Source organism: Stegostoma tigrinum, chromosome 14, assembly GCF_030684315.1.
Source record: "Stegostoma tigrinum isolate sSteTig4 chromosome 14, sSteTig4.hap1, whole genome shotgun sequence".
Classification (NCBI taxonomy): Eukaryota; Metazoa; Chordata; class Chondrichthyes; order Orectolobiformes; family Stegostomatidae; genus Stegostoma; species Stegostoma tigrinum.
Genome location: NC_081367.1, coordinates 6,346,783 through 6,374,667, shown reverse-complemented (window position 1 = coordinate 6,374,667; position 27,885 = coordinate 6,346,783). Strand labels below are relative to the sequence as shown.

Here is a 27,885-nt window from a genome sequence, read left to right as displayed (position 1 = left end):
CCGAGTAGGCGTCATCAGTCAGGGATACACTCTACCCACTCCTTGCCTGTTGGTTTGTAATGGCCGCCAGCAGAACAGCTCAGGCCCGAGTCTAGGCTGTCACACTGCCTTCAGGAAGCACAGCGTCAGGCCGGAGCTAGTTGCTGTTCGCTCTGGGAAGGGTGGGGTGTAGGCTAATGCAGTGAGTCAGGACGGAGACCTGGGATTGCCCTCAGGAACTGGAGCAGGAAGCCTGCATGACTCGGCTCCAGGCCTCCAGCCTCCGGTTCCTCGAGTCCCCACCCATTGGCCTGAGTGAGGCCCTGGGAATGATTCATTCCCAGTGCCGGTGTAGGGGGGAAGGGAGGTGGTGGGTTGGGGAAAGGGAGACATGGCCGCTGTCAGGCTTAGGGAGCTGGCCTCATCACAGCTGTACCGGCGTCGATATGAGAGGAACAGCGGGGTACTGGAGCTCTGGCACAACAGGACTGAGCCCCCAAACAGGAGACCCAGGTAGGTGCTGCCTTGTACAGCCAGAGAGTCTCTAAAATCAGGCAAGAGTGTTCCCTGAGAAACAGGAAAGGAATGGGCTTGTGGCTGCTGCAAAGGATATAGCAGAACTTCCCTGACTCCCCCTCACAGTCAGAGATCGGTTCACCAATCCCCCCACCCCCCTCCCCGTCCTTTCCCTGGTTACATGCCTGCTGTCGAGTATTTGCTCCCTTCGCAATGTTGTGAATTGATTGGCAGGGCTTACTCAGGGCTTACCACCCCTCACCTGGGCAGGCTGCAGGCACACGCCATTGCCAGGTCTCAAAGCTCTCCGAGCCTCCCTCCCACTCTGTCCCACGCTTCCCTCTGAGTTTGGGTTTGCTGGGCCCAAGGTGTGGGATAATGGGCTGTTCTTATTGCTGTCATCTCATTGGTGGAAAAACCCAAAATCTAACACATAGGCAGTGTCAGGGGTAAACAGCATAAACTGGTTAACCCCAGGCCTGAGGTGTGTGTGTGTGTGTGTGTGTGTGTGTGTGTGTGTGTGTGTGTGTGTAAGACTGTGTGAGTGCATGAGACTGTATATCTATGTGTGTGTACGTGTGAGAGTGAGTGTGGCAGGGTGGATGGATGCATGGAGGCATGGAGAGTGGAGGGATGGAAAGATTGAGGGATGGAGGAGTGGAGAGCGGAAGGAGAGGAGGAGGTGGAGGGAAGGATTTCTGGAGCTCGGGGCTGAAGTACGGGGAGGGGGTGGGTGTAGCATCAGAGAGAGAGAGAGAGAGAGAGAGTACAAGGACTGATCGGGGAATGGGATTTGCTGAGTGGTTAACTGTGTTGAATGGATTGGCCTGTTACAATCTCATGACAGTAAATATTGGTCTGACCAGCATTGGGACCCAATGAAATTTGTAGGAACGGATTTTCAGCGGGCTCCCAATCCCATTATTTTTATGGAACGGGAAGGCTGGAAAATCAAATACCTTTCGCTGGTGTGGATGTGTTGAATGAGTCTCTCTCTCTCCCTAAAGTACAGTCCCTGAGCGTTGTCAGTGCACACTGTGGTCAGAGTCACTGCTGGTTCATCAGACTGACCCCCCCCTTTCTCTGTCGGAAGGCCGAGTTGCAATGGGGGTTAAACCAAGTTTCTTCAAACATCCATGATTAGTCCAGGATAGATGTGGGAAGGTTGGTTTCCCCTGACTGAGGGCCTGTGGTCTCGGGGACAAAGTCTCAGAGTAAAGAGCAGGCAATTTAGGACTGAGACGAGGAGGAATTTTTCACCCGGGGTGGGGGGGCGTGGCGGTAAATCTTTGGAATTCTCTGTGGTTGAGTGTACTTTTTACACTTCCAAATGTGATGCAGAGCAAGGGATAGAGGGCTGAGAGAAAATGGGGATGAGGTGGAAGACTGGCCATCGGCTTAGTCGAGTGGTAGAACAGGATCGCAGGGTCAAATGGCCAGCTGCGCCTTATTCCCGTTTTCTGAAGTTCCGGAGTGCCCGGCCACCCTGCCACGTTTTTGTGGTCAGGAGGATCCCCCAGTTCCCTCAACTGGCATGAAGGGGGTGTCAGTGGGAGAGAGAGACAACAGGAAGAAGGGCAGAGATAGTAGGAACTTCAGATGCTGGACAATCTGAGATAACAAGGTGTAGAACTGGATGAACGCAGCGGGCCAAGCAGCATCAGAGGAGCAGGAAGGCTGACGTTTCGGGTCTGGACCCTTCTTCAGAAAAAAGGAAGAAGTGTCCAGACCCTATCGGGGAAGCAGGGCAGTGTTCACAAGAAAAGGCTGTTGTCGAAACAAGGTGTAGTTCACTGAGCGACAGCGACTCTGTACAAATGACATTAGCTCCTTACACATTGTCACTAACATCACTGGGAACACCTCTTTGCTCCATAAGGTCCAGCTAAAGTGCCCCTTTTCTCCACCCAGCCACAGCGGGACCTACGCAGGTCCCACATTCACTCTTTCAGAATCACGAACTTCGACAACACACAACCCCCTGACATGGATGTCACACATTTTTTGTTGGTCTTGGAAATGCAGTTATACTGTTAGCCTGACTGTTTAACAGAGCAACAATCAGCAGATAGTGAGGTGAGGGTGGGGGGGGATTAGGGTTTGTTCACTGTCCTCCCAATGAAGAGAAACAATGACACTTTCTCATGGACAATGATGTGTTCATCTCCTGGGAAGGGGCTGGATTCTTTCAAGCAGGAGATGAGCAGGGAGCCAGGAAAGTGCTCTCCTGAGTTAACAGACCCTCAGTCTCCTTAAGGAGCTTGTCTTGAGACTGGGGTGAGGTGGGGGGTGTGGGTGGATGATTATTTTCCACTTGGAAATCACCGAACCCCAACCTGCAGTCCGGACTGTATTACTGCAGGAGAAATGTTGGGAAATATTTTAATCAATGGGGAATTATGCTACCAGTGACAGACTGTTCAGATGTGCAGGAAGGGGACCTGCGTCCTCATGGCGGGTGGGGGCAGGTGCGCGGTGAGGTTTGTTGATGCTGTGGGTGGATTTGAAGCAGACTGGCAGGGGCATGAGATCCTGACAAGTCGTTCAGAGGGAAGAGAAGCTGAGAGAGAACTAGAAAGTGGAAAGGGAGCAAAGTTCTTCAAACTTCACTCCAAGGGAATGTTTTTTAGGCAGCACATGGAAAACGCATCAAGGGAGGCGGGAGATCTGGGCCAGTTATTTGGAAAAGAGCCTGGACTGCTGGGAGGGATAGCAGGATGGGAATATTTTGGAGATAGCAATCATAACTTAGAGATAATGGGAACTGCAGATGCTGGGGAATCCGAGATAACAAAGTGTGGAGCTGGATGAACACAGCAGGCCAAGCAGCATCTTAGGAGCACAAAAGCTGACGTTTCGGGCTTAGACCCTTCATCAGAAATGGGGGATGGGGAGAGGGTTCTGAAATAAATAGGGAAAGAGGGGGAGGGGGACTGAAGATGGATGGAGGACAAGATAGGTGGAGAGGAGAACTCCCCACCTATACTCTCCACTCCACCTATCTTCTCCTCTATCCATCTTTGGTCCGCCTCCCTCTCTTTCCCTATTTATTTCAGAATCCTCTCCCCGTGTGCTGGCACTGTCGGAGTGTATATTATGAGGGAGTGGGCACTGTCGGAGTGTATATAATGAGGGAGTGGGCACTGTCGGAGTGTATATTATGAGGGAGTGGGCACTGTCGGAGTGTATATAATGAGGGAGTGGGCACTGTCGGAGTGTATATAATGAGGGAGTGGGCACTGTCGGAGTGTATATAATGAGGGAGTGGGCACTGTCGGAGTGTATATTATGAGGGAGTCGGCACTGTCGGAGTGTATATTATGAGGGAGTGGGCACTGTCGGAGTGTATATAATGAGGGAGTGGGCACTGTCGGAGTGTATATAATGAGGGAGTGGGCACTGTCAGAGTGTATATAATGAGGGAGTGGGCACTGTCGGAGTGTATATAATGAGGGAGTGGGCACTGTCGGAATCCTCTCCCCGTCCCCCATTTCTGATGAGTGATCATAACTTAGTCAGATTTAGGACAGTCAAGGACAATGATGGGCTGGGAATAAGATTTCTAACCTGGGGAAAAGCTATTTTTTATTTGCTGCTTGCTCCTAAGGCTATGTCAGAGCACTGGGGCTGTTAGTCAAGGAGCAAATAGAGCGTAGAGGGCAAGCGTATTTCCTGTAAAGAGACACATTCGGACTTAAGACTGGAGAATCCTGGATGTCAAGGAGCAAAAATGTTAGAATTAAGAAGGAGAACAGAATCATATCGCAGATACTGTGAGCTCAAAACTGTAGAAATCTGAAAGAAGATTTAAAGGGGTGTGGGGTTGGAATTTAAAAAGGAAATTAGGAATCTAAGACAGGGCATGAGAAATCATTGGTGGGTACAACAATGGAAAACTGAATGGGGTATTTAATTTCTGTGAGCAGTGAGTGAGAGACCGCGGATAGGGCACGACCCATCATGGGAAACCGAGTAAATGTGGACATGGCCCTCAATGAAAGTGTGCCAGCACTCCCTCACAATATACCCTCCGACAGTGCCCACTCCTTCACAATATATCCTCCGACACGGCGCACTCCCTCACAATATACCCTCCGACAGTGCCCACTCCTTCACAATATACCCTCCGACACTGCCCACTCCCTCACAATATACCCTCCGACACTGCTCACTCCCTCACAATATACCCTCCGACACTGCGCACTCCCTCACAATATACCCTCCGACAGTGCCCACTCCTTCACAATATATCCTCCGACACGGCGCACTCCCTCACAATATACCCTCCGACAGTGCCCACTCCTTCACAATATATCCTCCGACACGGCGCACTCCCTCACAATATACCCTCCGACAGTGCCCTCTACCCTCACAATATACCCTCCGACAGTGCCCACTCCTTCACAATATACCCTCTGATAGTGCGCACTCCCTCACAATATACCCCCCGACAGTGCTCACTCCCTCACAATATACCCTCCGACAGTGCTCACTCCCTCACAATATACCCTCCGGTGCTGCCCACTCCCTCACAATATACCCTCTGATAGTGCCCTCTACCCTCACAATATACCCTCCAATGCTGCTCACTCACTCACAATATACCCTCTGATAGTGTGCACTCCCTCACAATATACCCTCCGATGCTGCTCACTCCCTCACAATATACCCTCTGATAGTGCCCTCTACCCTCACAATATACCCTCCAATGCTGCTCACTCCCTCACAATATACCCCCCGACAGTGCCCACTCCCTCACAATATACCCTCCGGTGCTGCCCACTCCCTCACAATATACCCTCCGACAGTGCTCACTCCCTCACAATATACCCTCTGATAGTGCGCACTCCCTCACAATGTACCCCCTGACAGTGCCCACTCCTTCACAATATACCCTCCGACAGTGCTCACTCACTCACAATATACCGTCTGACAGTGCCCTCTACCCTCACAATATACCCTCCAATGCTGCTCACTCCCTCACAATATACCCCCCGACAGTGCCCACTCACTCACAATATACCCTGCGACAGTGCCCTCTACCCTCACAATATACCCTCCGACAGTGCCCACTCCCTCACAATATGCCCTCTGACAGTGCCCAGTCCCTCACAATACACCCTCTGACAGTGCGCCATTCCCTCAGAACTGACCCTGTGACTGTGTGGCGCTCCCTCTGTACTACTGACCCTCCGACAGTGCCCACTCCCTCAGTACTGACCCTCTGACAGTGTGGCCCTCCCTCAGCATTGACCCTCTGACAGTGTGGCCCTCCCTCAGCACTGACCCTCTGACAGTGTGGCCCTCCCTCAGCACTGACCCTACGACAGCGCGGCGCTCCCTCAGCACTGACCCTTCGACAGTGTGATAGAACCCTGCTATTGTTTTGAAGTAGCACCAGAGATTGTTGTGTCCTGTTTTCAGGGGAAATTTCAAACATAATTCTCAAAGAGGTACAATTGCTATGAAATGGTTCACTGCTCAGACCTAGCGTTTGGTCAGTTTGTTGCCTAGGATGAATAGCTAGTATTTGCTGAACTCGGGATGAACAGATGAATAGTCGGGAAGCGTTGGCTGCGCCTTGAGGAAGTGCATCTTATTTTTGTCGCTTCCTATCCGTGTTCCTCCTGAAATGTGAGTGGCAAGGGTGAGGTGCCTTGTCTTCCTGTGTGCCCCTTTCCCCAGAGTCTTTCCCCCTGCCTGCATCAGTGGGAGAACAGACAGACAAACTGGGAGCTGTGTTCAGACTCTCAATCTCTGACCTGTTCTGCTTTACATGCTCACTTAGTGTTCAGCCTGTTCTCCCTTAGCCCCGGTCACCTCTGCTGCCTGGTGTGAGGGGGTCTGTTTCCCATGATCTGCCCACCCCAGTGTTCAGCCCAGGCCGCTCACTGTCTTCCTCAGGCTGCTGTCCTACCCTGAAGCTCAGTCTCAAATCAGTGATCAGTTCTCAGAGGAGCGATTTGCAAACTGCAGAGTGTTTGGCTAAACCAGGATCCGGGTTTGGATCTGTGACTGGTCTGTCTCCGCTGTTAGAGAGAGAGAGTCAGGGATACAGAGTTCAACCTGAGCTGCAGTTCCCAATGTCTGTTTAATGCTTTCTGTTCAACTGCTTCATTTGAGGCACCTCACTCAGAAACAGCATCAGCCTGGGCTCACATAGTCCCTGCTCACTTTTATACCCCAACAACCCCTCGTCCTGGACTAAATCAGCAATCCCTATTCCAGCTGTATTTATCCCAAAAGGGGGTAATCCCTAATCCAGTTGTATTTATCCCAAAAGGGGGTAATCCATTATGGATGTATTTACCCCCAAGGGGGTAATCCCTATTCCAGGTGTATATACCCCCATAAGGGAGTATTCTATTACAGCTGTATATACCCCCCTGGGGTAACCTGTGTTACAGCCTTACTTACACCCATCTCCCAGAGTTTATGGACCCCTATTTTAGCTATATTTACCCACTGGGGTAACTATGGCTGTTGTTGCCCCCAGCCCAAATAGTTGTCCTTTGTAGCTGTGTTTACATCCCAGCTGTCCCCTTGTGGTAAATGACCCTGTTAAAGCTTTAATTACCCGTTGGGAGTATCAGTGTGTATTACTGACCTATCAATCCACCGGAATAGCCATAATTATCAAAATAAATACCCCCACAAATATTACCAACCACTAGAGCTGTACTCACCACTGCCCATCTCCTGTATTATAGCTCCATCTCCATATTATAGCTCCATCTCTATATTATAGCTCCATCTCCATATTATAGCTCCATTTCCATATTATAGCTCCATCTCCATATTATAGCTCCATCTCTGTATTATAGCTCCATCTCCGTATTATAGCTCCATCTCCTGTATTATAGCTCCATCTCCCGTATTAAAGCTCCATCTCCCGTATTATAGCTCCATCTCCGTATTATAGCTCCATCTCTGTATTATAGCTCCATTTCCCGTATTATAGCTCCATCTCCGTATTATAGCTCCATCTCTATATTATAGCTCCATCTCCATATTATAGCTCCATTTCCATATTATAGCTCCATCTCCATATTATAGCTCCATCTCTTGTATTATAGCTCCATCTCCCGTATTAAAGCTCCATCTCCGTATTATAGCTCCATCTCTGTATTATAGCTCCATCTCTGTATTATAGCTCCATCTCCGTATTATAGCTCCATCTCTGTATTATAGCTCCATCTCCGTATTATAGCTCCGTCTCCGTATTATAGCTCCATCTCCTGTATTCTAGCTCCATCTCCCGTATTAAAGCTCCACCTCCATATTATAGCTCCATCTCCCGTATTATAGCTCCATCTCCATATAATAACTCCATCTCTATATTATAGCTCCATCTCTGTATTAGAGCTCCATCTCTGCATTATAGCTCCATCTCCCATATTCTAGCTCCATCTCCATATTATAGCTCCATCTCCTGTAATATAGCTCCATTTCCATATTATAGTTCCATCTCCGTATTATAACTCCATCTCTGTATTATCGCTCCATCTCCGTATTATAGCCTCATCTCCATGTTATAGCTCCATCTCCATAGTATGTCCCCTATTCCCCAGTGCAGATGTATTGGCCCCTTTTGAGTTTTATTTATGCCATGGGACCATTCGGCTGATGGTGTGTGGCAGTGGCAATAGACTCTATTGCAGCCATATCCGGGTTAGCTCAGTTAGCTGGGCACCTGGCTCGTGAGGCAGCGTTACCCTTGAGGGACTCTCCTCCTCAGCCTTTCCCCTCGCCTGAGGGAAGTGGTGACCCTTAGATTAAAACGACCGCCAGTTGTCGCTCTCGCTCTCTCTCTCTCTCTCTCTCTCTCTCTCTCACTCTCTCTGTCGGTAGAGGAGCCTATTGATGTCCCTGCCTGTTTGCCCTGGCAGGGGCAGTAGGCGGGGAGCCATTCACAAGCAAAACCCAAGCAGCCTGCTGTGTGTGACCTTGTGTGCTGCGCTTGGACAGCTTGTGTAGTCTTTGTGCAACCCACAGAACACAGGCTGGCTCTGAATTTGGGCTTTCTGAGCTCTCTCTGTCCAGCCCTGGGAAAGCCGGAATGCTTGGCTCAGAGCCACCAATCCCCGACGGATGCTTCCGGATGAAGGGCCATGCATCAGGCAGCACGTCCTCACAGTGACAGGCTCTGCAACCCCCAGGAGAAGGCCAGCAGCTTTTCCCAGCTCTTCCCACTCCTCAAGCCTAAGGCCACGGCCCGTCCTCCACTCCAGGGAGTAAGCGACCCAGGAGATGTCAGGAATTCCCAGCGGTGGAGACAATCAAAATGTTTGCACGGCTTCCTCGGCATGACTTATTTCCCTTACAACATAAGAGAAGGGAGCTGAAGCAGGCCATTCAGCCCATCGTGTCCATCCTGCCATTCCATGAGATAATTCTCAAATCTACCTTCCTGCCTTTTTGCAATAACCCTTGATTTCCTTACAGATTAGAAATCTGCCCAGCTCAGCCCCAAATACACCTAATGACCCAATCTCAACAGCCCTCTGTGTGATAAGGAACTCCACAGATTCACGGCCAGAAAGAAAAAAAATTCTCCCTTATTTCTGTTTTAAATGTTAAACCCTGACATGGTGCCCGCTAGTCCAAGACTCTCCCCACCAAGGGGAAACAGGCTTGCCTCACCTACCCTGTCGCGCCCCCTAAACACCACCTATGTTTCAATTAGGTTGCCTCTCGTTCCTCTAACCCCCATCAAGTACAAGGTGGCTCAGTGGTTAGCACTGCAGCCTCACAGCGCCAGGGACCCAGGTTCGATTCCCGCCTTGGGCGACTGTCTGTGCGGAGTTTGCACATTCTCCCCGTGTCTGCATGCATCCCCTCCGGGTGCTCTGGTTTCCTCCCACAGTCCAAAGATGTGCAGGGTAGGTAGATTGGCCATGCTAAATTGCCCGTCGTGTTCAGGGGTGTGTGGGCTATAGGGGGATGGGTCTGGGTGGGATGCTTCAAGGGTCGGTGTGGACTTGTTGGGGTGAAGGGCCTGTTTCCACACTGTAGGGATTCTAATCTAAAGTACAGGCCCGATCTTTTCAACCATGGCTGTCTGTTCATGGAATGCCAGGAGGGGGGGTGCCATGTTGAAGGGGGAGGGGTCATGCCCACGTCCCCACTGGGTGGCTGGGGAATCACGATGCTCACTCCCATGAAGACCCACAGTAGAAACCCACGACCCTGAGCATTACCGAGAATGTCTGAGTGTGAGGGCCGAATGGCACTGGCTGTGGGGGGGGGGCAGTGACACTGGAGGTGACACAGGGGATGACAATGTGTGTGCCATTAGGAGTGACACTGAGGGAGACACTGGGGTTGAGAGTGAGTGAGATGCTGGGGGTGACACTGGGGTTGAGAGTGAGTGTGACACTGGGGGTGAGAGTGAGTGTGACACTGAGGGAGACACTGGGGGTGAGAGCGAGTGTGACACTGAAGGAGACACTGGGGGTGAGAGTGAGTGTGACACTGGGGTTGAGAGTGAGTGTGACCCTGAGGGAGACACTGGGGGTGAGAGTGAGTGTGACACTGGGGGTGAGAGTGAGTGTGACACTGAGGTTGACGCTGGGGGTGAGAGTGAGTGTGACACTGGGGGTGAGAGTGAGTGTGACACTGAGGTTGACACTGGGGGTGAGAGTGAGTGTGACACTAGGGGTGACACTGAGGGAGGCACTGGGGGTGAGAGTGAGTGTGACACTAGGGGTGACACTGAGGGAGGCACTGGGGGTGAGAGTGAGTGTGACACTGGAATTGAGAGAGAGTGTGACACTAGGGGTGAGAGTGAGTGTGACACTAGGGGTGACACTGAGGGAGACACTTGGGGTGAGAGTGAGTGTGACACTGGGGTTGAGAGTGAGTGTGACACTGGGGTTGAGAGTGAGTGTGATACTGAGGGAGACACTGGGGGTGAGAGTGAGTGTCACACTGGGGTTGAGAGTGAGTGTGATACTGAGGGAGGCACTGGGGGTGAGAGTGAGTGTGACACTGGAATTGAGAGAGAGTGTGACACTGGGGGTGAGAGTGAGTGTGACACTAGGGGTGAGAGTGAGTGTGACACTAGGGGTGACACTGAGGGAGACACTTGGGGTGAGAGTGAGTGTGACACGGGTTGAGAGTGAGTGTGACACTGGGGTTGAGAGTGAGTGTGATACTGAGTGTGACACTAGGGGTGACACTGAGGGAGACACTGGGGTTGAGAGTGAGTGTGACACTGGGGGTGAGAGCGAGTGTGACACTGAAGGAGACACTGGGGGTGAGAGTGAGTGTGACACTGGGGTTGAGAGTGAGTGTGACACTGGGGGTGACACTGAGGGAGACACTGGGGTTGAGAGTGAGTGTCACACTGGGAGTGACACTGGGGTTGAGAGTGAGTGTGACCCTGAGGGAGACACTGGGGGTGAGAGTGAGTGTGATACTGGGGGTGAGAGTGAGTGTGACACTGGGGGTGACACTGGGGTTGAGAGTGAGTGTGACACTAGGGGTGAGAGCGAGTGTGACACTGAAGGAGACACTAGGGGTGAGAGTGAGTGTGACACTAGGGGTGACACTGAGGGAGACACTGGGGGTGAGAGTGAGTGTGACAGTGGGGTTGAGAGTGAGTGTGACACTGGGGATGACACTAAGGGAGACACTGGGGTTGAGAGTGAGTGGCACACTGGGAGTGACTCTGGGGTTGAGAGTGAGTGTGACCCTGAGGGAGACACTGGGGGTGAGAGTGAGTGTGACACTGGGGGTGACACTGGGGTTGAGAGTGAGTGTGACACTAGGGGTGACACTGAGGGAGTCACTGGGCGTGAGAGTTAGTGTGATACTGAGGGAGACACTGGGGGTGAGAGTGAGTGTGACACTAGGGGTGACACTGAGGGAGATGGGTTGAGAGTGAGTGTGACACTGGGGGTGAGAGTGAGTGTGACACTGGGGGTGAGAGTGAATGTGACACTAGGGGTGAAACTGGGGGAGACACTGGGGGTGAGAGTGAGTGTGACACTAGGGGTGACACTGAGGGAGACACTGAGGGTGAGTGTGACACTGAGGGAGACACTGGGGGTGAGAGTGAGTGTGACACTGGGGGTGAAAGTGAGTGTGACCCTGAGGGAGACACTGGGGGTGAGAGTGAGTGTGACACTGGGGGAGACACTGGGGGTGAGATTGAGTGTGACACTGGGGTTGAGAGTGAGTGTGACACTGAGGGAGACACTGGGGGTGAGAGTGAGTGTCACACTGGGGTTGAGAGTGAGTGTGACCCTGAGAGAGACACTGTGGGTGAGAGTGAGTGTGACACTAGGGGTGACACTGAGGGAGACACTGGGGTTGAGAGTGAGTGTGACACTGGGGTTGAGAGTGAGTGTGACACTGGAGTTGAGAGTGAGTTTGACACTAGGGGTGACACTGAGGGAGACACTTGGGGTGAGAGTGAGTGTGACACTGGGGTTGAGAGTGAGTGTGACACTGAGGGTGAGAGTGAGTGTGACACTGGGAGTGAGAGTGATTGTGACACTAGTGGTGACACTGAGGGAGAAACTGGGGGTGAGAGTGAGTGTGACACTGGGGGGTGAGAGGGAGTGTGACACTGAGGGTGACACTGAAGGAGACACTGGGGGTGAGAGTGAGTGTGACACTGGGCGTGACACTGAGGGAGACACTGGGGTTGAGAGTGAGTGTGACACTGGGGGTCAGGGTGAGTGTGACACTGGGGGTGACACTGAGGGTGAGCGCGAGTGTGACACTGGGGGTGACACTGGGGGTGAGAGTGAGTGTGACACTGAGGGAGACATGGGGTGAGAGTGAGTGTGACACTGCGGGAGACACTGGGCGTGAGGGTGACACTGGGGGTGAGAGTGAGCGTGACGCTGGGGGTGACACTGAGGGACAAACTGGGGGTGAGCGCGAGTGTGACACTGAATGTGAGCACGAGTGTGACACTGGGGGTGAGCGCGAGTGTGACACTGGGGGTGACACTGGGGGTGAGAGTGAGTGTGACACTGAGGGAGACATGGGGTGAGAGTGAGTGTGACACTGCGGGAGACACTGGGCGTGAGGGTGACACTGGGGGTGAGAGTGAGCGTGACGCTGGGGGTGACACTGAGGGACAAACTGGGGGTGAGCGCGAGTGTGACACTGAATGTGAGCACGAGTGTGACACTGGGGGTGAGCGCGAGTGTGACACTGGGGGTGACACTGGGGGTGAGCGCGTGTGTGACACTGGGGGTGAGCACGAGTGTGACACTGGGGGTGACACCGGGGGTGACACTGAGGGAGACACTGGGGGTGAGAGTGAGTGTGACACTGAGGGAGACACTGAATGTGAGAGAGTGTGACGCTGGGGGTGACACTTAGTGTGACACTGCGGGTGAGAGTGAGTGTGACACTGAGGGAGACACTGAATGTGAGAGAGTGTGACGCTGGGGGTGACACTGAGTGTGACACTGCGGGTGAGAGTGAGTGTGACACTGAGGGAGACACTGAATGTGAGAGAGTGTGACGCTGGGGGTGACACTGAGTGTGACACTGCGGGTGAGCGCGAGTGTGACACTGGGCGGGGGGGAGCTGTGGAATTCTGGTCCTGGTCTGATCAGTGTGTGAAGCTGGAATCTCTGGTTCACTGGATTCCTTCAGCTTTCAATAAATGTTCCCACAACAGCCAGCATCCTGTTTACACTTCAGCAAAATATTTGGTGGAAAAAAACTCCACTGATGCCAGTTCTCTCGAGTTTCCCTTCAATCTGGGCCTGAGGGGTTTGCGGACCCTCCTCACTGGGAACTTGGTCCTGCTCCTGTCATTTAAACATGTCTGTGCCATTCCTCATCCTCACAATATGATAGAGTGTTGCCAATCAGCTGAGGGCTCACCCCACCCAACCCTCCAGTTTACTGCATCTTCAACAATTTGCAACCACACACTGTACCTGTGGCAGAGTCTCCGACACTGTCGCAGCGATGTCAATAAAAAATCTTGACACCAGAGTGTGTCAGGGTGTTACAGGTGCAGAGGTTCAACTGAGATTGGGCTTAAAGGAAGCGAGAGAGGGTGTGGGAGGAGATGTGGATGAAGGATTTCCAGGGGTGGGCCTCGGCCATGGTCCCCGTTGGAAGGGAACTGGGAAGACTCAAAGATGCTGGGAACCGGAGGAATGTGGATTTGGAGGAGACCGTCTCTGTAAATGCTGGGAAATGGGATCGGAATGGTTGGGCACTTGCTTCTGACTGGCACCGGCCTGATGGGCCGAAGTGCCTTCCAATGCGACGTAAACTTGCATGAGTCCACCAAGGCAGGGGGGGGGGGCCGAGGCCACGGGCGGAGAGTTATCCAGAGGAAGGCAGTGTTCTGACTGGGGGTCGATGTGGAGCTCAGGATCACGGGGATTTCTGGAATGTTAGGGCGCAAGCAGCAGAGATCTACACCTTGTCAGATTTACCGGGTTGTGGGGGTGTGTAGGGTGTGGGAAATCAGCCCGGAGTGGGCCTTGGAGCCAGGGTCAAGGTGACAGCAGGGAATAAACTGAGGCAGGAGTGAACTGTGGCAGTTTAGAGTCATAGAGCTGTACAACATGGAAACAGACCCTTCAGCCCAACTCATCCATGCAAACCAGATATCCTATATAAGTCTGATCCCGTTTGCCAGCACATGGCCCATATCCCTGTAAACCCTTCCTATTCATATACCCATCCAGATGCCTTTTAAATGTTATATTTGTACCAGCCTCCTCCACTTCCTCTGGCAGCTCATCCCACATACGCAGCACCCTCTGCGTGAAAAAGTTGCCCCTTAGGCCCCTTTTAATTCTTTCCCCTCTCACCTTTAACTTATGCCCTCTAGTTTTGGACTCCCCCTACCCTGGGGTAAAGACCTTGCCTACATGGTTTTATAAACCTCCATAAGGTCACCCCTCAGCCTCTGAAGCTCCAGGGAAAATAACCCCAGCCTATTCAGCCTCCCCGTGCCCCCTCACCCCCTACCACCACCACCATAGCTCAAACCTTCCAACATCCTCGTAAATCTTTGCTGCACCCTTTTGAGCTTCACAGCCTCTTGGAGGTGAGTGTGGGTGGGCGTCAGAGACGATGGGACCATGACCTGGAAAGGCTCACGGCTGTTTACCCCAGACGCTGAGGCTGTGAACAGGGTAATTCGGTCTGAGATTGACCCCGGTCACAGATGGAGCCGACAATGAGATGAACCTCGGCGACCATCCAGGGCAGGAGGTGGGTGCCACACAGGAAGGTGGGAACAAAGGAAACAGGAGCAGGGGTTCAACCATTCTGCCCCTCAAGCCCTGCTTGCCAATCATTCCACCTCACCGCCACCGCTCCCCGGCATCGCCTCTCGACGTCCCTTAAAAATCTCAGAACCCATTGATCTCTGGCAGGCAGTGGGAGGGGACTGCCCCATCCTTTCGAGGCTGATAGAAAGCTGAAAATGAGCAAAAACCAGGAGAGCCCGCGGTGGGTGAACCGATTGAAAGGGGGAGTGGGTGTTGGGTGGCACCTGGAGAACAGGGTATACAGTGGGCGCAGGGAGGGGTGGAGTGGATTGAGGATCGACCTGGAGACTGGGATGGGATTTGGACGAGAGCTGGGGTGTTGGCGGCTGGTAAAGTTCAGACCTTTCTGACAAGGGAGCAGAATAAACAGCAGCACAAGGTTTTCTTTATTTGGGGAGAGGTCCCGAGGAAGGGGACAGGCTGAGCAGTTCTGAGATTACAGCACAGAGTCTTGGCTGTGTGTATGTACGCGCGTGTGTGTGTGTGTGTGTGTGTGTGTGAGCGAGGGGACCCTCACAAAACAGCTTTGATAATTCAACACTGAGTCTGCCTGAGAGGGAGAGAGATAGTCAGAGAGGGGGAGAGAGAGACAGAGAGAGAAGGAGAGAGAGAGAGAGAACGAGAGCTAGAGACAGAGTCAGAGAGAGGGAGAGAGAGACAGAGTCAGAGAGAGGGAGATACACAGACAGGGAGAAAGAGAGAGACAAGAGAGGGAGAGAGAGAGAGAGACAGACTCAGAGAGAGACAGAGTCAGGGAGAGAGAGAGACAGAGTCAGAGAGAGGAAGAAAGGGAGAGAGTCAGAGAGAGAGGGAGAAAGAGAGAGAGAGAGTCAGAGAGAGAGAGGGAGAGAGACAGAGTCAGAGAGAGAGGGAGAGACAGAGGTCGAGAGAGAGTGTGTGACTGGCTGGTCACACCTTTCTGAGGAGCTGGGAGCAGTCAGTCCGATAGCCCTGGGCTGGTCTTCACTGCGAGTCTTCATTAACGGGTCTTCACCCACCTCTCTCCTTCTGTCCCCGCCCCCTGACCCCTCGCAGTAACATGGCAGATGCACTGGCCAGTGCCACATGTGGGCGTTGCCACTCTCACTTTGACCCCTCGGAGCGCATTGTCAACAGCAACGGGGAACTCTACCACGAGGAGTGCTTCGTCTGCGCCCAGTGCTTCCGGCAGTTTCCGGGAGGAGTCTTCTACGAGGTAAGAGCTGCCGCCTGAGGCGCAGAGCTGCACCGGGTACATTTTGGTACCACCTAACGCAGCCTGGCAGTTGGTGCTCCGAGGCACAGACACTGCTGTGACGGTTGTACAGGGTTTGGGTCCTTGCCTGGCATTCGGGACACTGGGCACTGACGGTTTAATCACACCTGGGTACGACCGGGCCCGGGCTAACCCCCCACCCCCCAACCCAATGGACAGCAGTGATTGGACGATCACAGCGCCAATGGAGGGATGGCATGGTGTCCCTGGATCTAACGTCGCCCCCATGTCTCTGATCACCAGGCTGTGTGAGAGACTCCATTCAACACAGTGTCCCTCAGCATTCACTGTCCATTCCCCTTACACACCCAATCACTCGCACTCACACCCAGTCGCTCACACTCACTCACACCCAGTCACTCACCAACACCTTGTCACTCACACTCACACCCAGTCGCTCTCACTGACTCACACCCAGTCGCTCACACTCACTCACTCCCAGTCACTCACCAACACCTAGTCACTCACACTCACACCCAGTCACTCTCCCTGACTCACACCCAGTCGCTCACACTCACTCACATCCAGTCGCTCACACTCACTCACACCCAGTCATTCACACTGACTCACACCCAGTCACTCACACTCACACCCAGTCACTCTCACTGACTCACACCCAGTCGCTCACACTCACTCACATCCAGTCGCTCAAACTCACTCACACCCAGTCACTCTCACTGACTCACACCAAGTCACTCACCAACATCCAGTCACTCACACTCATACCCGGTCACTCACACTCACTCACACCCAGTCACTCACATTCACCCACACCCAGTCACTCACCCACACCCAATCACTCACCCACACCCAGTCACTCACACTCACTCACACCCAGTCACTCACACTCTTACCTGGTCACTCACTCACCCACACCCAGTCACTCACACTCACTCACACCCAGTCACTCATACTCACACATACCCAGTCACACACTTATCCACACCCAATCAATCACACTTACTCACACCCAGTCTCTCACACTCTTACCTGGTCACTCACTCACCCACACCCAGTCACTCACACTCACTCAGTCCCAGTCACTCACCAACACCCAGTTGCTCACACTCACTCACACCGTCACTCACCAACACCTAGTCACTCACACTCACACCCAGTCACCCTCACTGACTCACACCCAGTTGCTCACACTCACTCACATCCAGTCGCTCACACTCACTCACACCCAGTCATTCACACTGACTCACACCCAGTCACTCTCACTGACTCACACCAAGTCACTCACCAACACCCAGTCGCTCACACTCATACCCAGACGCTCACACTCACACCCAGTCACTCACACTCACCCACACCCAGTCACTCACCCACACCCAGTCACTCACACTCGCTCACACTCTTACCTGGTCACTCACTCACCCACACCCAGTTACTCACACTCGCTCACACCCAGTTACTCATACTCACACACACCCAGTCACACACTTATCCACACCCAATCACTCACACTCACTCACACCCAGTCACTCACACTCACTCACACCCAGTCATTCTCACTGACTCACACCCAGTCACTCACACTCACTCACACCCAGTCAGTCACACTCAGTCACACTCAGTCACTCATACTCACACACACCCAGTCACACACTTACCCACACCAAATCACTCACACTCACACACACCCAGTCGCTCACACTCACTCACACCCAGTCGCTCACACTCACCCACACCCAGTCACTCACCCACACCCAATCACACACCCATACCCAGTCTCTCACACTCACACACCCAGTCACTCACACTCTTACCTGGTCACTCACTCACCCACACCCAGTCACACACTTATCCACACCCAATCAATCACACTTACTCACACCCAGTCACTCACACTCACTCACTCCCAGTCACTCACCAACACCCAGTCACTCACACTCACTCACACCCAGTCACTCACCAACCCCTAGTCACTCACACTCACACCCAGTCACTCTCACTGACTCACACCCAGTCGCTCACACTCACTCACATCCAGTCGCTCACACTCACTCACACCCAGTCATTCATACTGACTCACACCCAGTCACTCTCACTGACTCACACCAAGTCACTCACCCACACCCAGTCACTCACCCACACCCAGTCACTCACACTCACTCACACCCAGTCACTCACACTCTTACCTGGTCACTCACTCACCACACCCAGTTACTCACGCTCACTCACACCCAGTCACTCATACTCACACACACCCAGTCACACACTTATCCACACCCAATCACTCACACTTACTCACACCCAGTCTCTCACACTCATTCACTCGCACTGACTCACACCCAGTCACTCACACTCACTCACACCCAGTCACTCACACTCAGTCACTCTCACTGACTCACACCCAGTCACTCACACCCACTCACACCCAGTCACTCACCCACACCCAGTCATTTACACTCACCCACACCCAGTCACTCACACCCACCCACACCCACTCACTCACACCCACTCACGCCCAGTCACTCACACCCACCCACACCCAGTCACTAACATTCACCCGCACCCTGTCACTCTCACTCACCCACACCCAATCACTCACACACTCACTCACACCCAGTCACTCACACTCACCACACCTCGTCACTCACTCACTCACACCCAGTCACTCACACTCACCCACACCTCGTCATTCACAGTCACCCACACCCAGTCACTCACACCCACTCACACCCAGTAGCACACACACACTCACACCCAGTCACTCATCCAGTCATTCACAATCACTCACACCCAGTCACTCACACACACCCAGTCACTTACACTCACCCACACCCAGTCTCTCACTCCCACTCATCCAGTCACCCACACTCACTCACACTCAGTCACTCACACTCACTCACACCCAGTCACTCTCACTCACCCCCACCCAGTCACTCACACTCACCCACACCCAGTCTCTCACACTCACTCACACCCAGTCACTCTCACTCACCCCCACCCAGTCACTCACACTCCCCCACACCCAGTCACTCACACTCACCCACACCTCGTCACTCACAGTCACCCACACCCAGTCACTCACACCCAGTAGCACACACACACTCACACCCAGTCACTCATCCAGTCATTCACAATCACTCACACCCAGTCACTCACACACACCCAGTCACTTACACTCACCCACACCCAGTCTCTCACACCCACCCACACCCACTCACTCACACCCACCCACACCCAGTCACTCTCACTCACTCACGCCCAGTCACTCACACCCACCCACACCCACTCACTCACACCCACCCACACTCAGTCACTCACACTCCCCCACACCCAGTCACTCACACCCAGTCTCTCACACTCACTCACCCCAGATCACTCACTCACACTCACACCAGATCACTCTCACTCACTCACACCCTGCCCCTCTCATTCAGACCCAGTCATTCACACTCACTCACTCCAGTCACTCACACTCACGCACACTTACATTCACTCACGCTCACACTCAGTCCCTCTCACAAACACCCATTCACTCTCACTCACATTCACACACAGTTACTCACACTCCCTCACACCCAGTCACTTGCACTCATGCTCACTCACACCCAGTCATTCACTCACACTCACACCCACACCCACACCCACTCACACCCAGTCACTCACAATCTTAGTCACACCCAGTCACTCAATCACACTCACACCCAGTCACTCACAATCTCACTCACACTGAGTCACACTGACACTCAGTCACACTTACACACAGACTCACTCACTCTTACACCCAGTCTCACTCACACCCACACCCAGTCACGCTCACATTCACACCCAGCCACACTCACACTCAGTCACACTCACACCCAGCCACACACGCACACACAGTCGCTCACACTGACTCACTCCAGTCACTCACACTCATTCACACTCACACACAGTCACACTCACTCACGCCATTCACTCACGCTCACACCCAGTCCCTCACAAACACACCCATTCACTCACACTCACTCACATTCACACATAGTTACTCACAGTCCCTCACACCCAGTCACTCGTACTCATTCTCACTCACACCCAGTCATGCACTCACACTCACACCCACACACACTTACACCCAATCACTCAATCACACTCACACTCAGTCACTCGCAATCTCACTCACAGCCAGTCACACTGACACTCAGTCAGAACCTCTTCCTTCCACCTTCAGTCAGAGAACCCTCACCCCCATCAGTAGGGGCTGCCTTTGCCCCAGGCCCTCCGTGTGGGTTGATGGACCCAGCCAGGTGTGTTATGTGGTACAGCTCTGTGTAAATATACAGCTGTGAGATCTCTCTGGGCTCTGTGTGTCCTATTGCAGAGAGTTGTCGCAGCTTGTGGGTTTGCCTGATTTAACCTGTGCTGAATCTCATCTTATTTCTATTAGTTTGAAGGTCGGAAGTATTGTGAACACGACTTCCAGATGCTGTTTGCACCGTGTTGTGGGCAATGTGGTAAGAATAAACTATAGAGGCATTTCAAATTGTGTGTGTGTGTGTGTGTGTGTGTGTGTGTGTGTGTCTCTATGTGCATATGTCTGTATGTTTGCACGTGTGAGCATGTTTGCTGTGCCTATCTGTGTGTACGTTGGTGCTGTGTCTGTCCATTTGTGTGTTTCTGTGAGTCCGTGTGTGAGCACGCATTGCGTCTTTGTGTGAGCGTGCATTTCTGTGTGTGTGTGTATAAGTATGTGTGTGTGTGTGTGTGTATGTGTGACTGCGCACGCGCGTGTGTGTGTGTGACTGTACGTGTGTGTGCTTGCATTTGTGTGTGTGCGTGTGACTGCGCGTGCGCACGTGTGTGTGTGGGTGTCTACAGGCTTTATCTGTGGCTGTATCTGTGCGTGTGTGCACACTGGTGTTTTTGTTCCTGTCGTGCATTAGTGTGGGCTTGTCAGGTCTGGTGCATGTTCTTACGTATGTTTATGTGATGTGTGTGACATTTATGAACATGTGAGTGCAAAGATGTGTGTGTGTGCAGACAGGTGTCGGACATGTCAGTACATGTGCTTCAATGTATTTGTGTGTGTATGTATCTGTTAAATCAGCAGGGATCATTTGCATCCCCAATCCCATCTACTCTATCAAATTGCTTACTTGACATTGTTAACATGACTCCTTTTCTGCATTGCACATTGGTAAGTGGACCAGTGGACTCATTGCTTTGTCACAATGTCACCCAAGAAAAGGACGATCCCAGACGTGTTGTGATGAATGAGCCAGAGGAGCACACTGTCTCTGTCTAGTCCCACAATTCCTCAGGTCACAATGCAAATTATTCTGCAGTTTCTGATAGGCCCATGCAAATTCTTTCTCTATATTCGACTTAAAAAGATCAAGCAACCATGTTTCATTAATATCCACAAATTTATTCATTTATTATAAAAGATAACTTATTTAATGAAGATACAAAACTGGTTAAATCGCTCAGTTTGTAATAGGAAAATGTAAGTGTTTTCCCTTCTTAATAACTAAAAACGCACACAAATATCACAGTGCACACCAAAGGTGAGGACAGATCTTTCTCTGCAGCAGTTCACTTTGGGGGAAAGACCGAGTTCAAAAAGGCTGAAAAGGTAATGTTTGAGATGCTCAGATGGCTGTCACTCTGCTGTTCTGGCATGTGCAGGGTGTGTCTTTGGGATTTTGGCAGGTACAGCCTGCTGAGGAAACACAGTATCAAGAAATTTTCCTGCCGCTCTTTAAGAGGACAACCTGGACTCACGCTGAGTGTTTTTGCTGTTCGGAAACAGGAGCGTTGAGCCATGGATCTCCTTCTCTTGACCAGGTCGCCAGCTACTCCAAACAGCTCCCAAAGCATTTACTCTCACCTGGCATTTATAACTAGCAGCTGTCAGAAGACAGAAAACTAGCAAGAAATGCCTTGTTTCAAAAAAAATCTAGTGCCCTTTTACAGACACCTGTTTAAAAAAAAGCTTTAAGGTGCCCACAACCCTCCAAACACAAGTCCACAAAATGATTAAATATAGAACATAGAACATAGAACATAGAACAGTACAGCACAGAACAGGCCCTTCAGCCCACAATGTTGTGCCGACCATTGATCCTCATGTATGCACCCTCAAATTTCTGTGACCATATGCATGTCCAGCAGTCTCTTAAATGACCCCAATGACCTTGCTTCCACAACTGCTGCTGGCAACGCATTCCATGCTCTCACAACTCTCTGCATAAAGAACCTGCCTCTGACATCCCCTCTATACTTTCCACCAACCAGCTTAAAACTATGACCCCTTGTGCTAGCCATTTCTGCCCTGGGAAATAGTCTCTGGCTATCAACTCTATGAAGCCATTATGATGGCATTAAGGCAATGCATTTATACTGACTCAAGAGGAGCCTCAGAAACAACAGACATTAATTGACAGCCCCAGTTAACTTGCTCTGAAACTCTCTAAAACTTTGAACAAACTCTGGGCGACCAATGTCGTAAATTCTTACAGTCTCTGACGGTAGAGCACTGCGGAGACAGGAGATTGCTACTGGATTACTTTACCTTCCCCCGCACCGTTCCTAAGCAGTGAAGCCTTTTCACTCCCCCTGTCCCAGCCATCATTGTTGGGGGGTGTTGGGGGGGGATGGTTTAATTAACTAACAGCCCCTGCCAGGGCATGAAATGACCATTCTGATGAATGTAAGGCATTTAGATGTTTCACTGTAATTTGATTCTGCTCATCATGGAGCCACAGTGTGCGTCGCAAAGAAACATTAAATCACCTGAGCCAATATCAGCAGCTCGGTGGATCCTGGGGAACGGACAGATCCCAAAATGCCAGTATTCCTATTGTGTGGAGGGTTGTGTTGTACAGTCGATCATGCAAGCCAAGGTTCCATCCATTAACTTCATCCGCACTTCTCGCGGCCCTAGGAGAGGCAGTGAACCTCATCGAAGATCTCTCCCATCCCGGTTATAATCTCTTCCAACCTCTTCCATCGGGCAGAAGGTACAGAGGTTTAGACACACACGTGTGCAACAGATTCAAGAACAGCCCCTTCCCTGCTGTTGTCAGGCTTCTGAATGGACCTGTCAAATTTTAAATTTATTGTTGATCTTGCTGGTTGCATCTTCTCCTTGTGTTTGTCGCTCTGTTCTAGTACCCCAGTGCAGGTGGCATGATATGATCTGCCTGTATTGCACGCCAAGCAACACATATCACTTTACGCAGGTACATGGGTCCACAATAAATCAAACTAAATCAGGGAATGGCTTGGAAATCCTCAAGCGTGCAGAAGGTGGAAATGGTTTTACTGGAGAGTATTTGTCCAGCTTTCTTTCTGATAGATACTCTGCTGGTTATTTCATTTTGTCTCATTCTGTGTCCCCAGGGGAGTTCATTATTGGCCGTGTCATCAAAGCAATGAATAATAATTGGCACCCAGACTGTTTCTGCTGTGAGATTTGCTCGATCGCTCTGGCCGACCTGGGTTTTGTCAAGAATGCGGGCAGGTATGTTAAAAACGAGTGCTAGAAACGGTCATGATCTCAGTACCCCATAACCGGGTCCTCAGGCCTGCTGGGCAAAGCAGGCAGGAGGCAAGAACCGGTCTGATGCCCTCACCCCGCTTCAGGTCCCATCCCAAATCCAATGCAGCCGCAGGGAAGTGCTACACTTGCCTCCACACCTCCTCCCTCACCCCCATCCCAGGTCCCAAGATGACTTTCCACATTGGCAGATGTGCAGGTGAACATCTGCTTAATGTGGTATATTGTATCCATTGTACCCGGTGTGGCCTCCTCTACATTGGGGAAACCAAGCGGAGGCTTGGGGACTGCTTTGCAGAACACCTCCGCTCGGTTCGCAATAAACAACTGCACCTCCTGGTCGCAAACCATTTCCACTCCCCCTCCCATTCTTTAGACGACATGTCCATCATGGGCCTCCTGCAGTGCCACAATGATGCCACCCGAAGGTTGCAGGAACAGCAACTCATATTTCGCTTGGGAACCCTGCAGCCCAATGGTATCAATGTGGACTTCACAAGCGTCAAAATCTCCCCCCACCCCACTGCATCCCAAAACCAACCCAGCTTGTCCCCACCTCCCTAACCTGTTCTTCCTCTCACCTATCCCTTCCTCCCACCTCAAGCCGCACCTCCATTTCCTACCTACTAACCTCATCCCACCTCCTTGACCTGTCTGTCTTCCCTGGACTGACCTATCCCCTCCCTACGTCCCCACCTATACTCTCCTCTCCACCTATCTTCTTTTCTCTCCATCTTCGGTCCGCCTCCCCCTCTCTCCCTATTTATTCCAGTTCCTTCTCCCCATCCCCCTCTCTGATGAAGGGCCTAGGCCCGAAACGTCAGCTTTGGTGCCCCTGAGATGCTGCTGGGCCTGCTGTGTTCGTCCAGCTTCACACTTTGTTATCGCCAATGTATGCCCTGCTGGGTTTACTGCAGGTGGGCATCGAATAAGGACATGGCTACTCAAGGTGGGCACTGGGACACCCGAGTGGGTTGGTGGGTGGGGGGGCTGCTCGCAGGCTGATATTCTGGGGTCGCGAGCTCCGACACATCAAGGGCCAGACTGCCCCTCACTGCCATCATAGCTTTACTAGGTTTACACCCCCCCTCACTGCCATCATACGTCTCCCCCCCCCATTACCATCATAGGTTTACACCCCACCCTCACTGCCATCATACGTACCCCCCCTCACTGCCATCATAGGTTGCACCCCCTCACTGCCATCATAGGTCCTCCCCCCACTGCCATCATAGGTCAGCACCCCCGTCACTGCCAGCATAGGTCCCCCCCCTCCTCACTGCCATCATAGGTCCTCCCTCCACACTGCCATCATAGGTCGCACCACCTCACTAACATCATAGGTCCCCCCGTCACTGCCATCATAGGTCCCCCCCTCCTCACTGCCATCATAGGTTTCCCCCCGTCACTGCCATTATAGGTCCCCCCTCCTCACTGCCATCATAGGTCCCCCCCCCTCACAGCCATCCTAGGTCCCCGCCCCTCACCCACAGCCATCATAGGTAGCCCCCCCTCACTGCTATCATAGTTCTCCCTCCTTCACTGCCATCATAGGTTCCCCCCCTCACTGCATTCATAGGTTTCCCCCCTGTCACTGCCATCATAGGTCTCCCCCTCCTCACTGCCATCATAGGTTTCCCCCCTCACAGCCATCCTAGGTCCCCGCCCCTCACCCACTGCCATCATAGGTTCCCGCCCCTCACTGCTATCATAGTTCCCCCGCCTTCACTACCATCATAGGTTGCACCCCCTCATTGCCATCATAGGTCCCCCCTCCTCACTGCCATCATAGGTCCCCCCTCCTCACTGCCATCATAGGTTTCCCCCCGTCACTGCCATCATAGGTCCCCCCTCCTCACTGCCATCATAGGTTTCCCCCCGTCACTGTCATCATAGGTCCCCCCTCCTCACTGCCATCATAGGTTTCCCCCCGTCACTGCCATCATAGGTCCCCCCTCCTCACTGCCATCATAGGTTTCCCCCCGTCACTGCCATCATAGGTCCCCCCTCCTCACTGCCATCATAGGTTCCCCCCCTCACTGCTATTATAGCTCCCCCCACTTCACTGCCATCATAGGTTCCCCCCCTCACTGCTATCATAGCTCCCCCCCCTTCACTGCCATCATAGGTTCCCCCCTCACTGCTATCATAGTTCCCCCCCCTTCACTGCCATCATAGGTTTACACCCCCCCTCACTGCCATCGTGGGCTTACACCTCCCCCCCTCACTGCCATCATATTTTCCGCCCCCCCTCACAGCCATCATAGGTTTACACAACCCCTCTCTGCCATCGTGGGTTCCCCCCCCCCTCACTGCCGTCATAGGGCCCCCCTCACACTGCTATCATAGGTTCCCCCCCCACCCTCACTGCCATCATAGGTTTCTTCACCTCCCCCCTCCACCCCAACTCCCCCTGCTTGCCACACAGTCTCACCCGTTATCAAGCCTCAAAACCAGCTCACGGCTTGTAATAGGAGCGCGAACGGGCCATTCAGCCCCTCCAACCAACCCTATCATTCATGTAGATCATGGCCAATCCAATTCTCCCTCACTACCCCCCATCCCCTGACCTCTTTAATGCCCAGAAACCCATTGATCGTGAGCAATCCCAGTGATTGAGCTTCCACATTCCATCAGGGAGACGGAATCCCTAAGGTTTACCGCCCTCTGAGTGAAGATATTCCTCCTCTTGTCAATCTCAAATTTGGGATAAGGATTGATCTGAAAGAAAATGCACTTTTTTTTGCCAAAGAGCTGGTTTCCAGTCACTGATAGAGTTTGAAACGCTTCATTAGCAGCTACTCAGTTGTTTCTTTAGATTTACATGTAACTCTAGTGTAACCCGCTCATAATGTCAGTCCTGTAGCTCGGCCCAGTCACTGAACTCTCAGGGATATTATTCTGCGTCAATGGGTGATTCCAATCCCGGTTGAGATGGAAAGGGAAATTTTTTTGCGATCGCTTTTTTGCTCCATTGTTCTGAAAATGCAAAGGAATCCGCAGCACTGAGAAAATGTATGGACCATGTAAATTGTGAAAGTGTCTTTGAGTGTGGCAAATATGTCACAAAATCAACCGATGGAAACATTGGACACAAATCATGTGCAGAATGACTGTAAATGTGATAGACAACGCAGACTGGGAAGCACCACTATGGGCTCTCACCCAGCAATTTCCACCAAGATACTGAAACTGCTTTATGTGGCGTGGAGGGTGATATCAACGCTGGAGTGTGTTATTCAAATAACAATGAAGAGGATTGCTTTGTACAGGGAGAAGCAATGAGGTTGGATTGTTTTATGGAATGAGTAACAATGTAGTTGGCATGTGTTAGTCACAGGGTAATATTGACTGAAGAACGTGTTAGGCAGGGAGTAATAATTAGGTTGGAGTGTGTATGATGGAGAGTAACAGTGAGGCTGGAGTGAGCTATACAGAGAATGACATTGAGGCCTTAATATATTACACACAGAGTAACAACGATACTGGACTGGGAGGTGTGAAGAGTAACACTGAGACTGGAATGTGTGACATGGAAAGTAACAGTGGGGCTGGAGTGTGTGATACAGGATCATAGAATCCTATGGTGTAGATGCAGGCCATTCAGCCCATCAAGTCCAACGCGACCCTCCAAAGAGCATCTCAAACAGACCCACCCCCCACCCTATCCCTATAACCCTGCATTTCCCACCTAGGCCTGCACACCTTTGGACGGTGGGAGGAAGCCGCAGGAAATCCAGGCAGACACGGGGAGAATACAGAGTGTGTCCAGGTGACACCACGGGAGGCGGTGCAGTGGTTGAGCCAAACGGCTGAAGACTGGGTGTCTGACCGCGAGGTTTTACACTGCGGGATGTGAGCGTGAGGCTGCACATTAGCAGAGAGAGACAGAACAGTCCTGACCTCCCCCTGACAGTGCACGTGTGTGTAACTCAGGACCAGTGGCACGTGGCCTGAGGCCGTGGCTGATGGTAACGATGCTGCCCTCACGGTAATCACTGAGCCACCGTCTGGGAGCCCGTTTGCTGTCGGTAACTCCACAGAAACCGAAACTGAGCAGGTCTGCTTTGGGATTCACATTGTTAACATTTTAGCTTCCCATCTGATTCACCCTTTATCTCGGGGGTGAGTTGAAATACCTTCGCCAACAACACACACCAACACTCCACTCGCCCCACACCACCAACCCCCTCACTGCAGCCACCACTCCCCTCACCCCACCCACCAACCCCTCACCCCACAAACCACTCCACTTGCCCCTGACAACCACTCCCCTCACCGCACACCACCACTCCCCTCACCGCACACCACCAACCCCCTCACCCCACACCACCAACCCCATCACTGCACCCACCACTCCCTTCACCCCACCC

At 52.2% G+C, this 27,885-nt stretch overlaps 1 protein-coding gene across 4 annotated transcripts in view; it reads left to right on the top strand.

Annotated features, from left to right (window-relative positions):
- The window catches only part of LOC125457752 (LIM and senescent cell antigen-like-containing domain protein 2), a 96,128-nt gene that overhangs the window by 10,282 nt on the left and 57,961 nt on the right, over window positions 1-27,885 (top strand). For 3 of the 4 annotated variants that reach the window (XM_048542338.2, XM_059650967.1, XM_059650966.1), the window contains 3 exons: window positions 15,798-15,957; window positions 20,399-20,465; window positions 23,356-23,476. In XM_048542338.2, the coding sequence (XP_048398295.1) occupies window positions 15,798-15,957; window positions 20,399-20,465; window positions 23,356-23,476 (348 nt within the window). Of the gene's footprint in view, window positions 1-370; window positions 493-15,797; window positions 15,958-20,398; window positions 20,466-23,355; window positions 23,477-27,885 lie in introns of those variants that run through there. The other variant, XM_048542337.2, reaches the window with a different exon arrangement.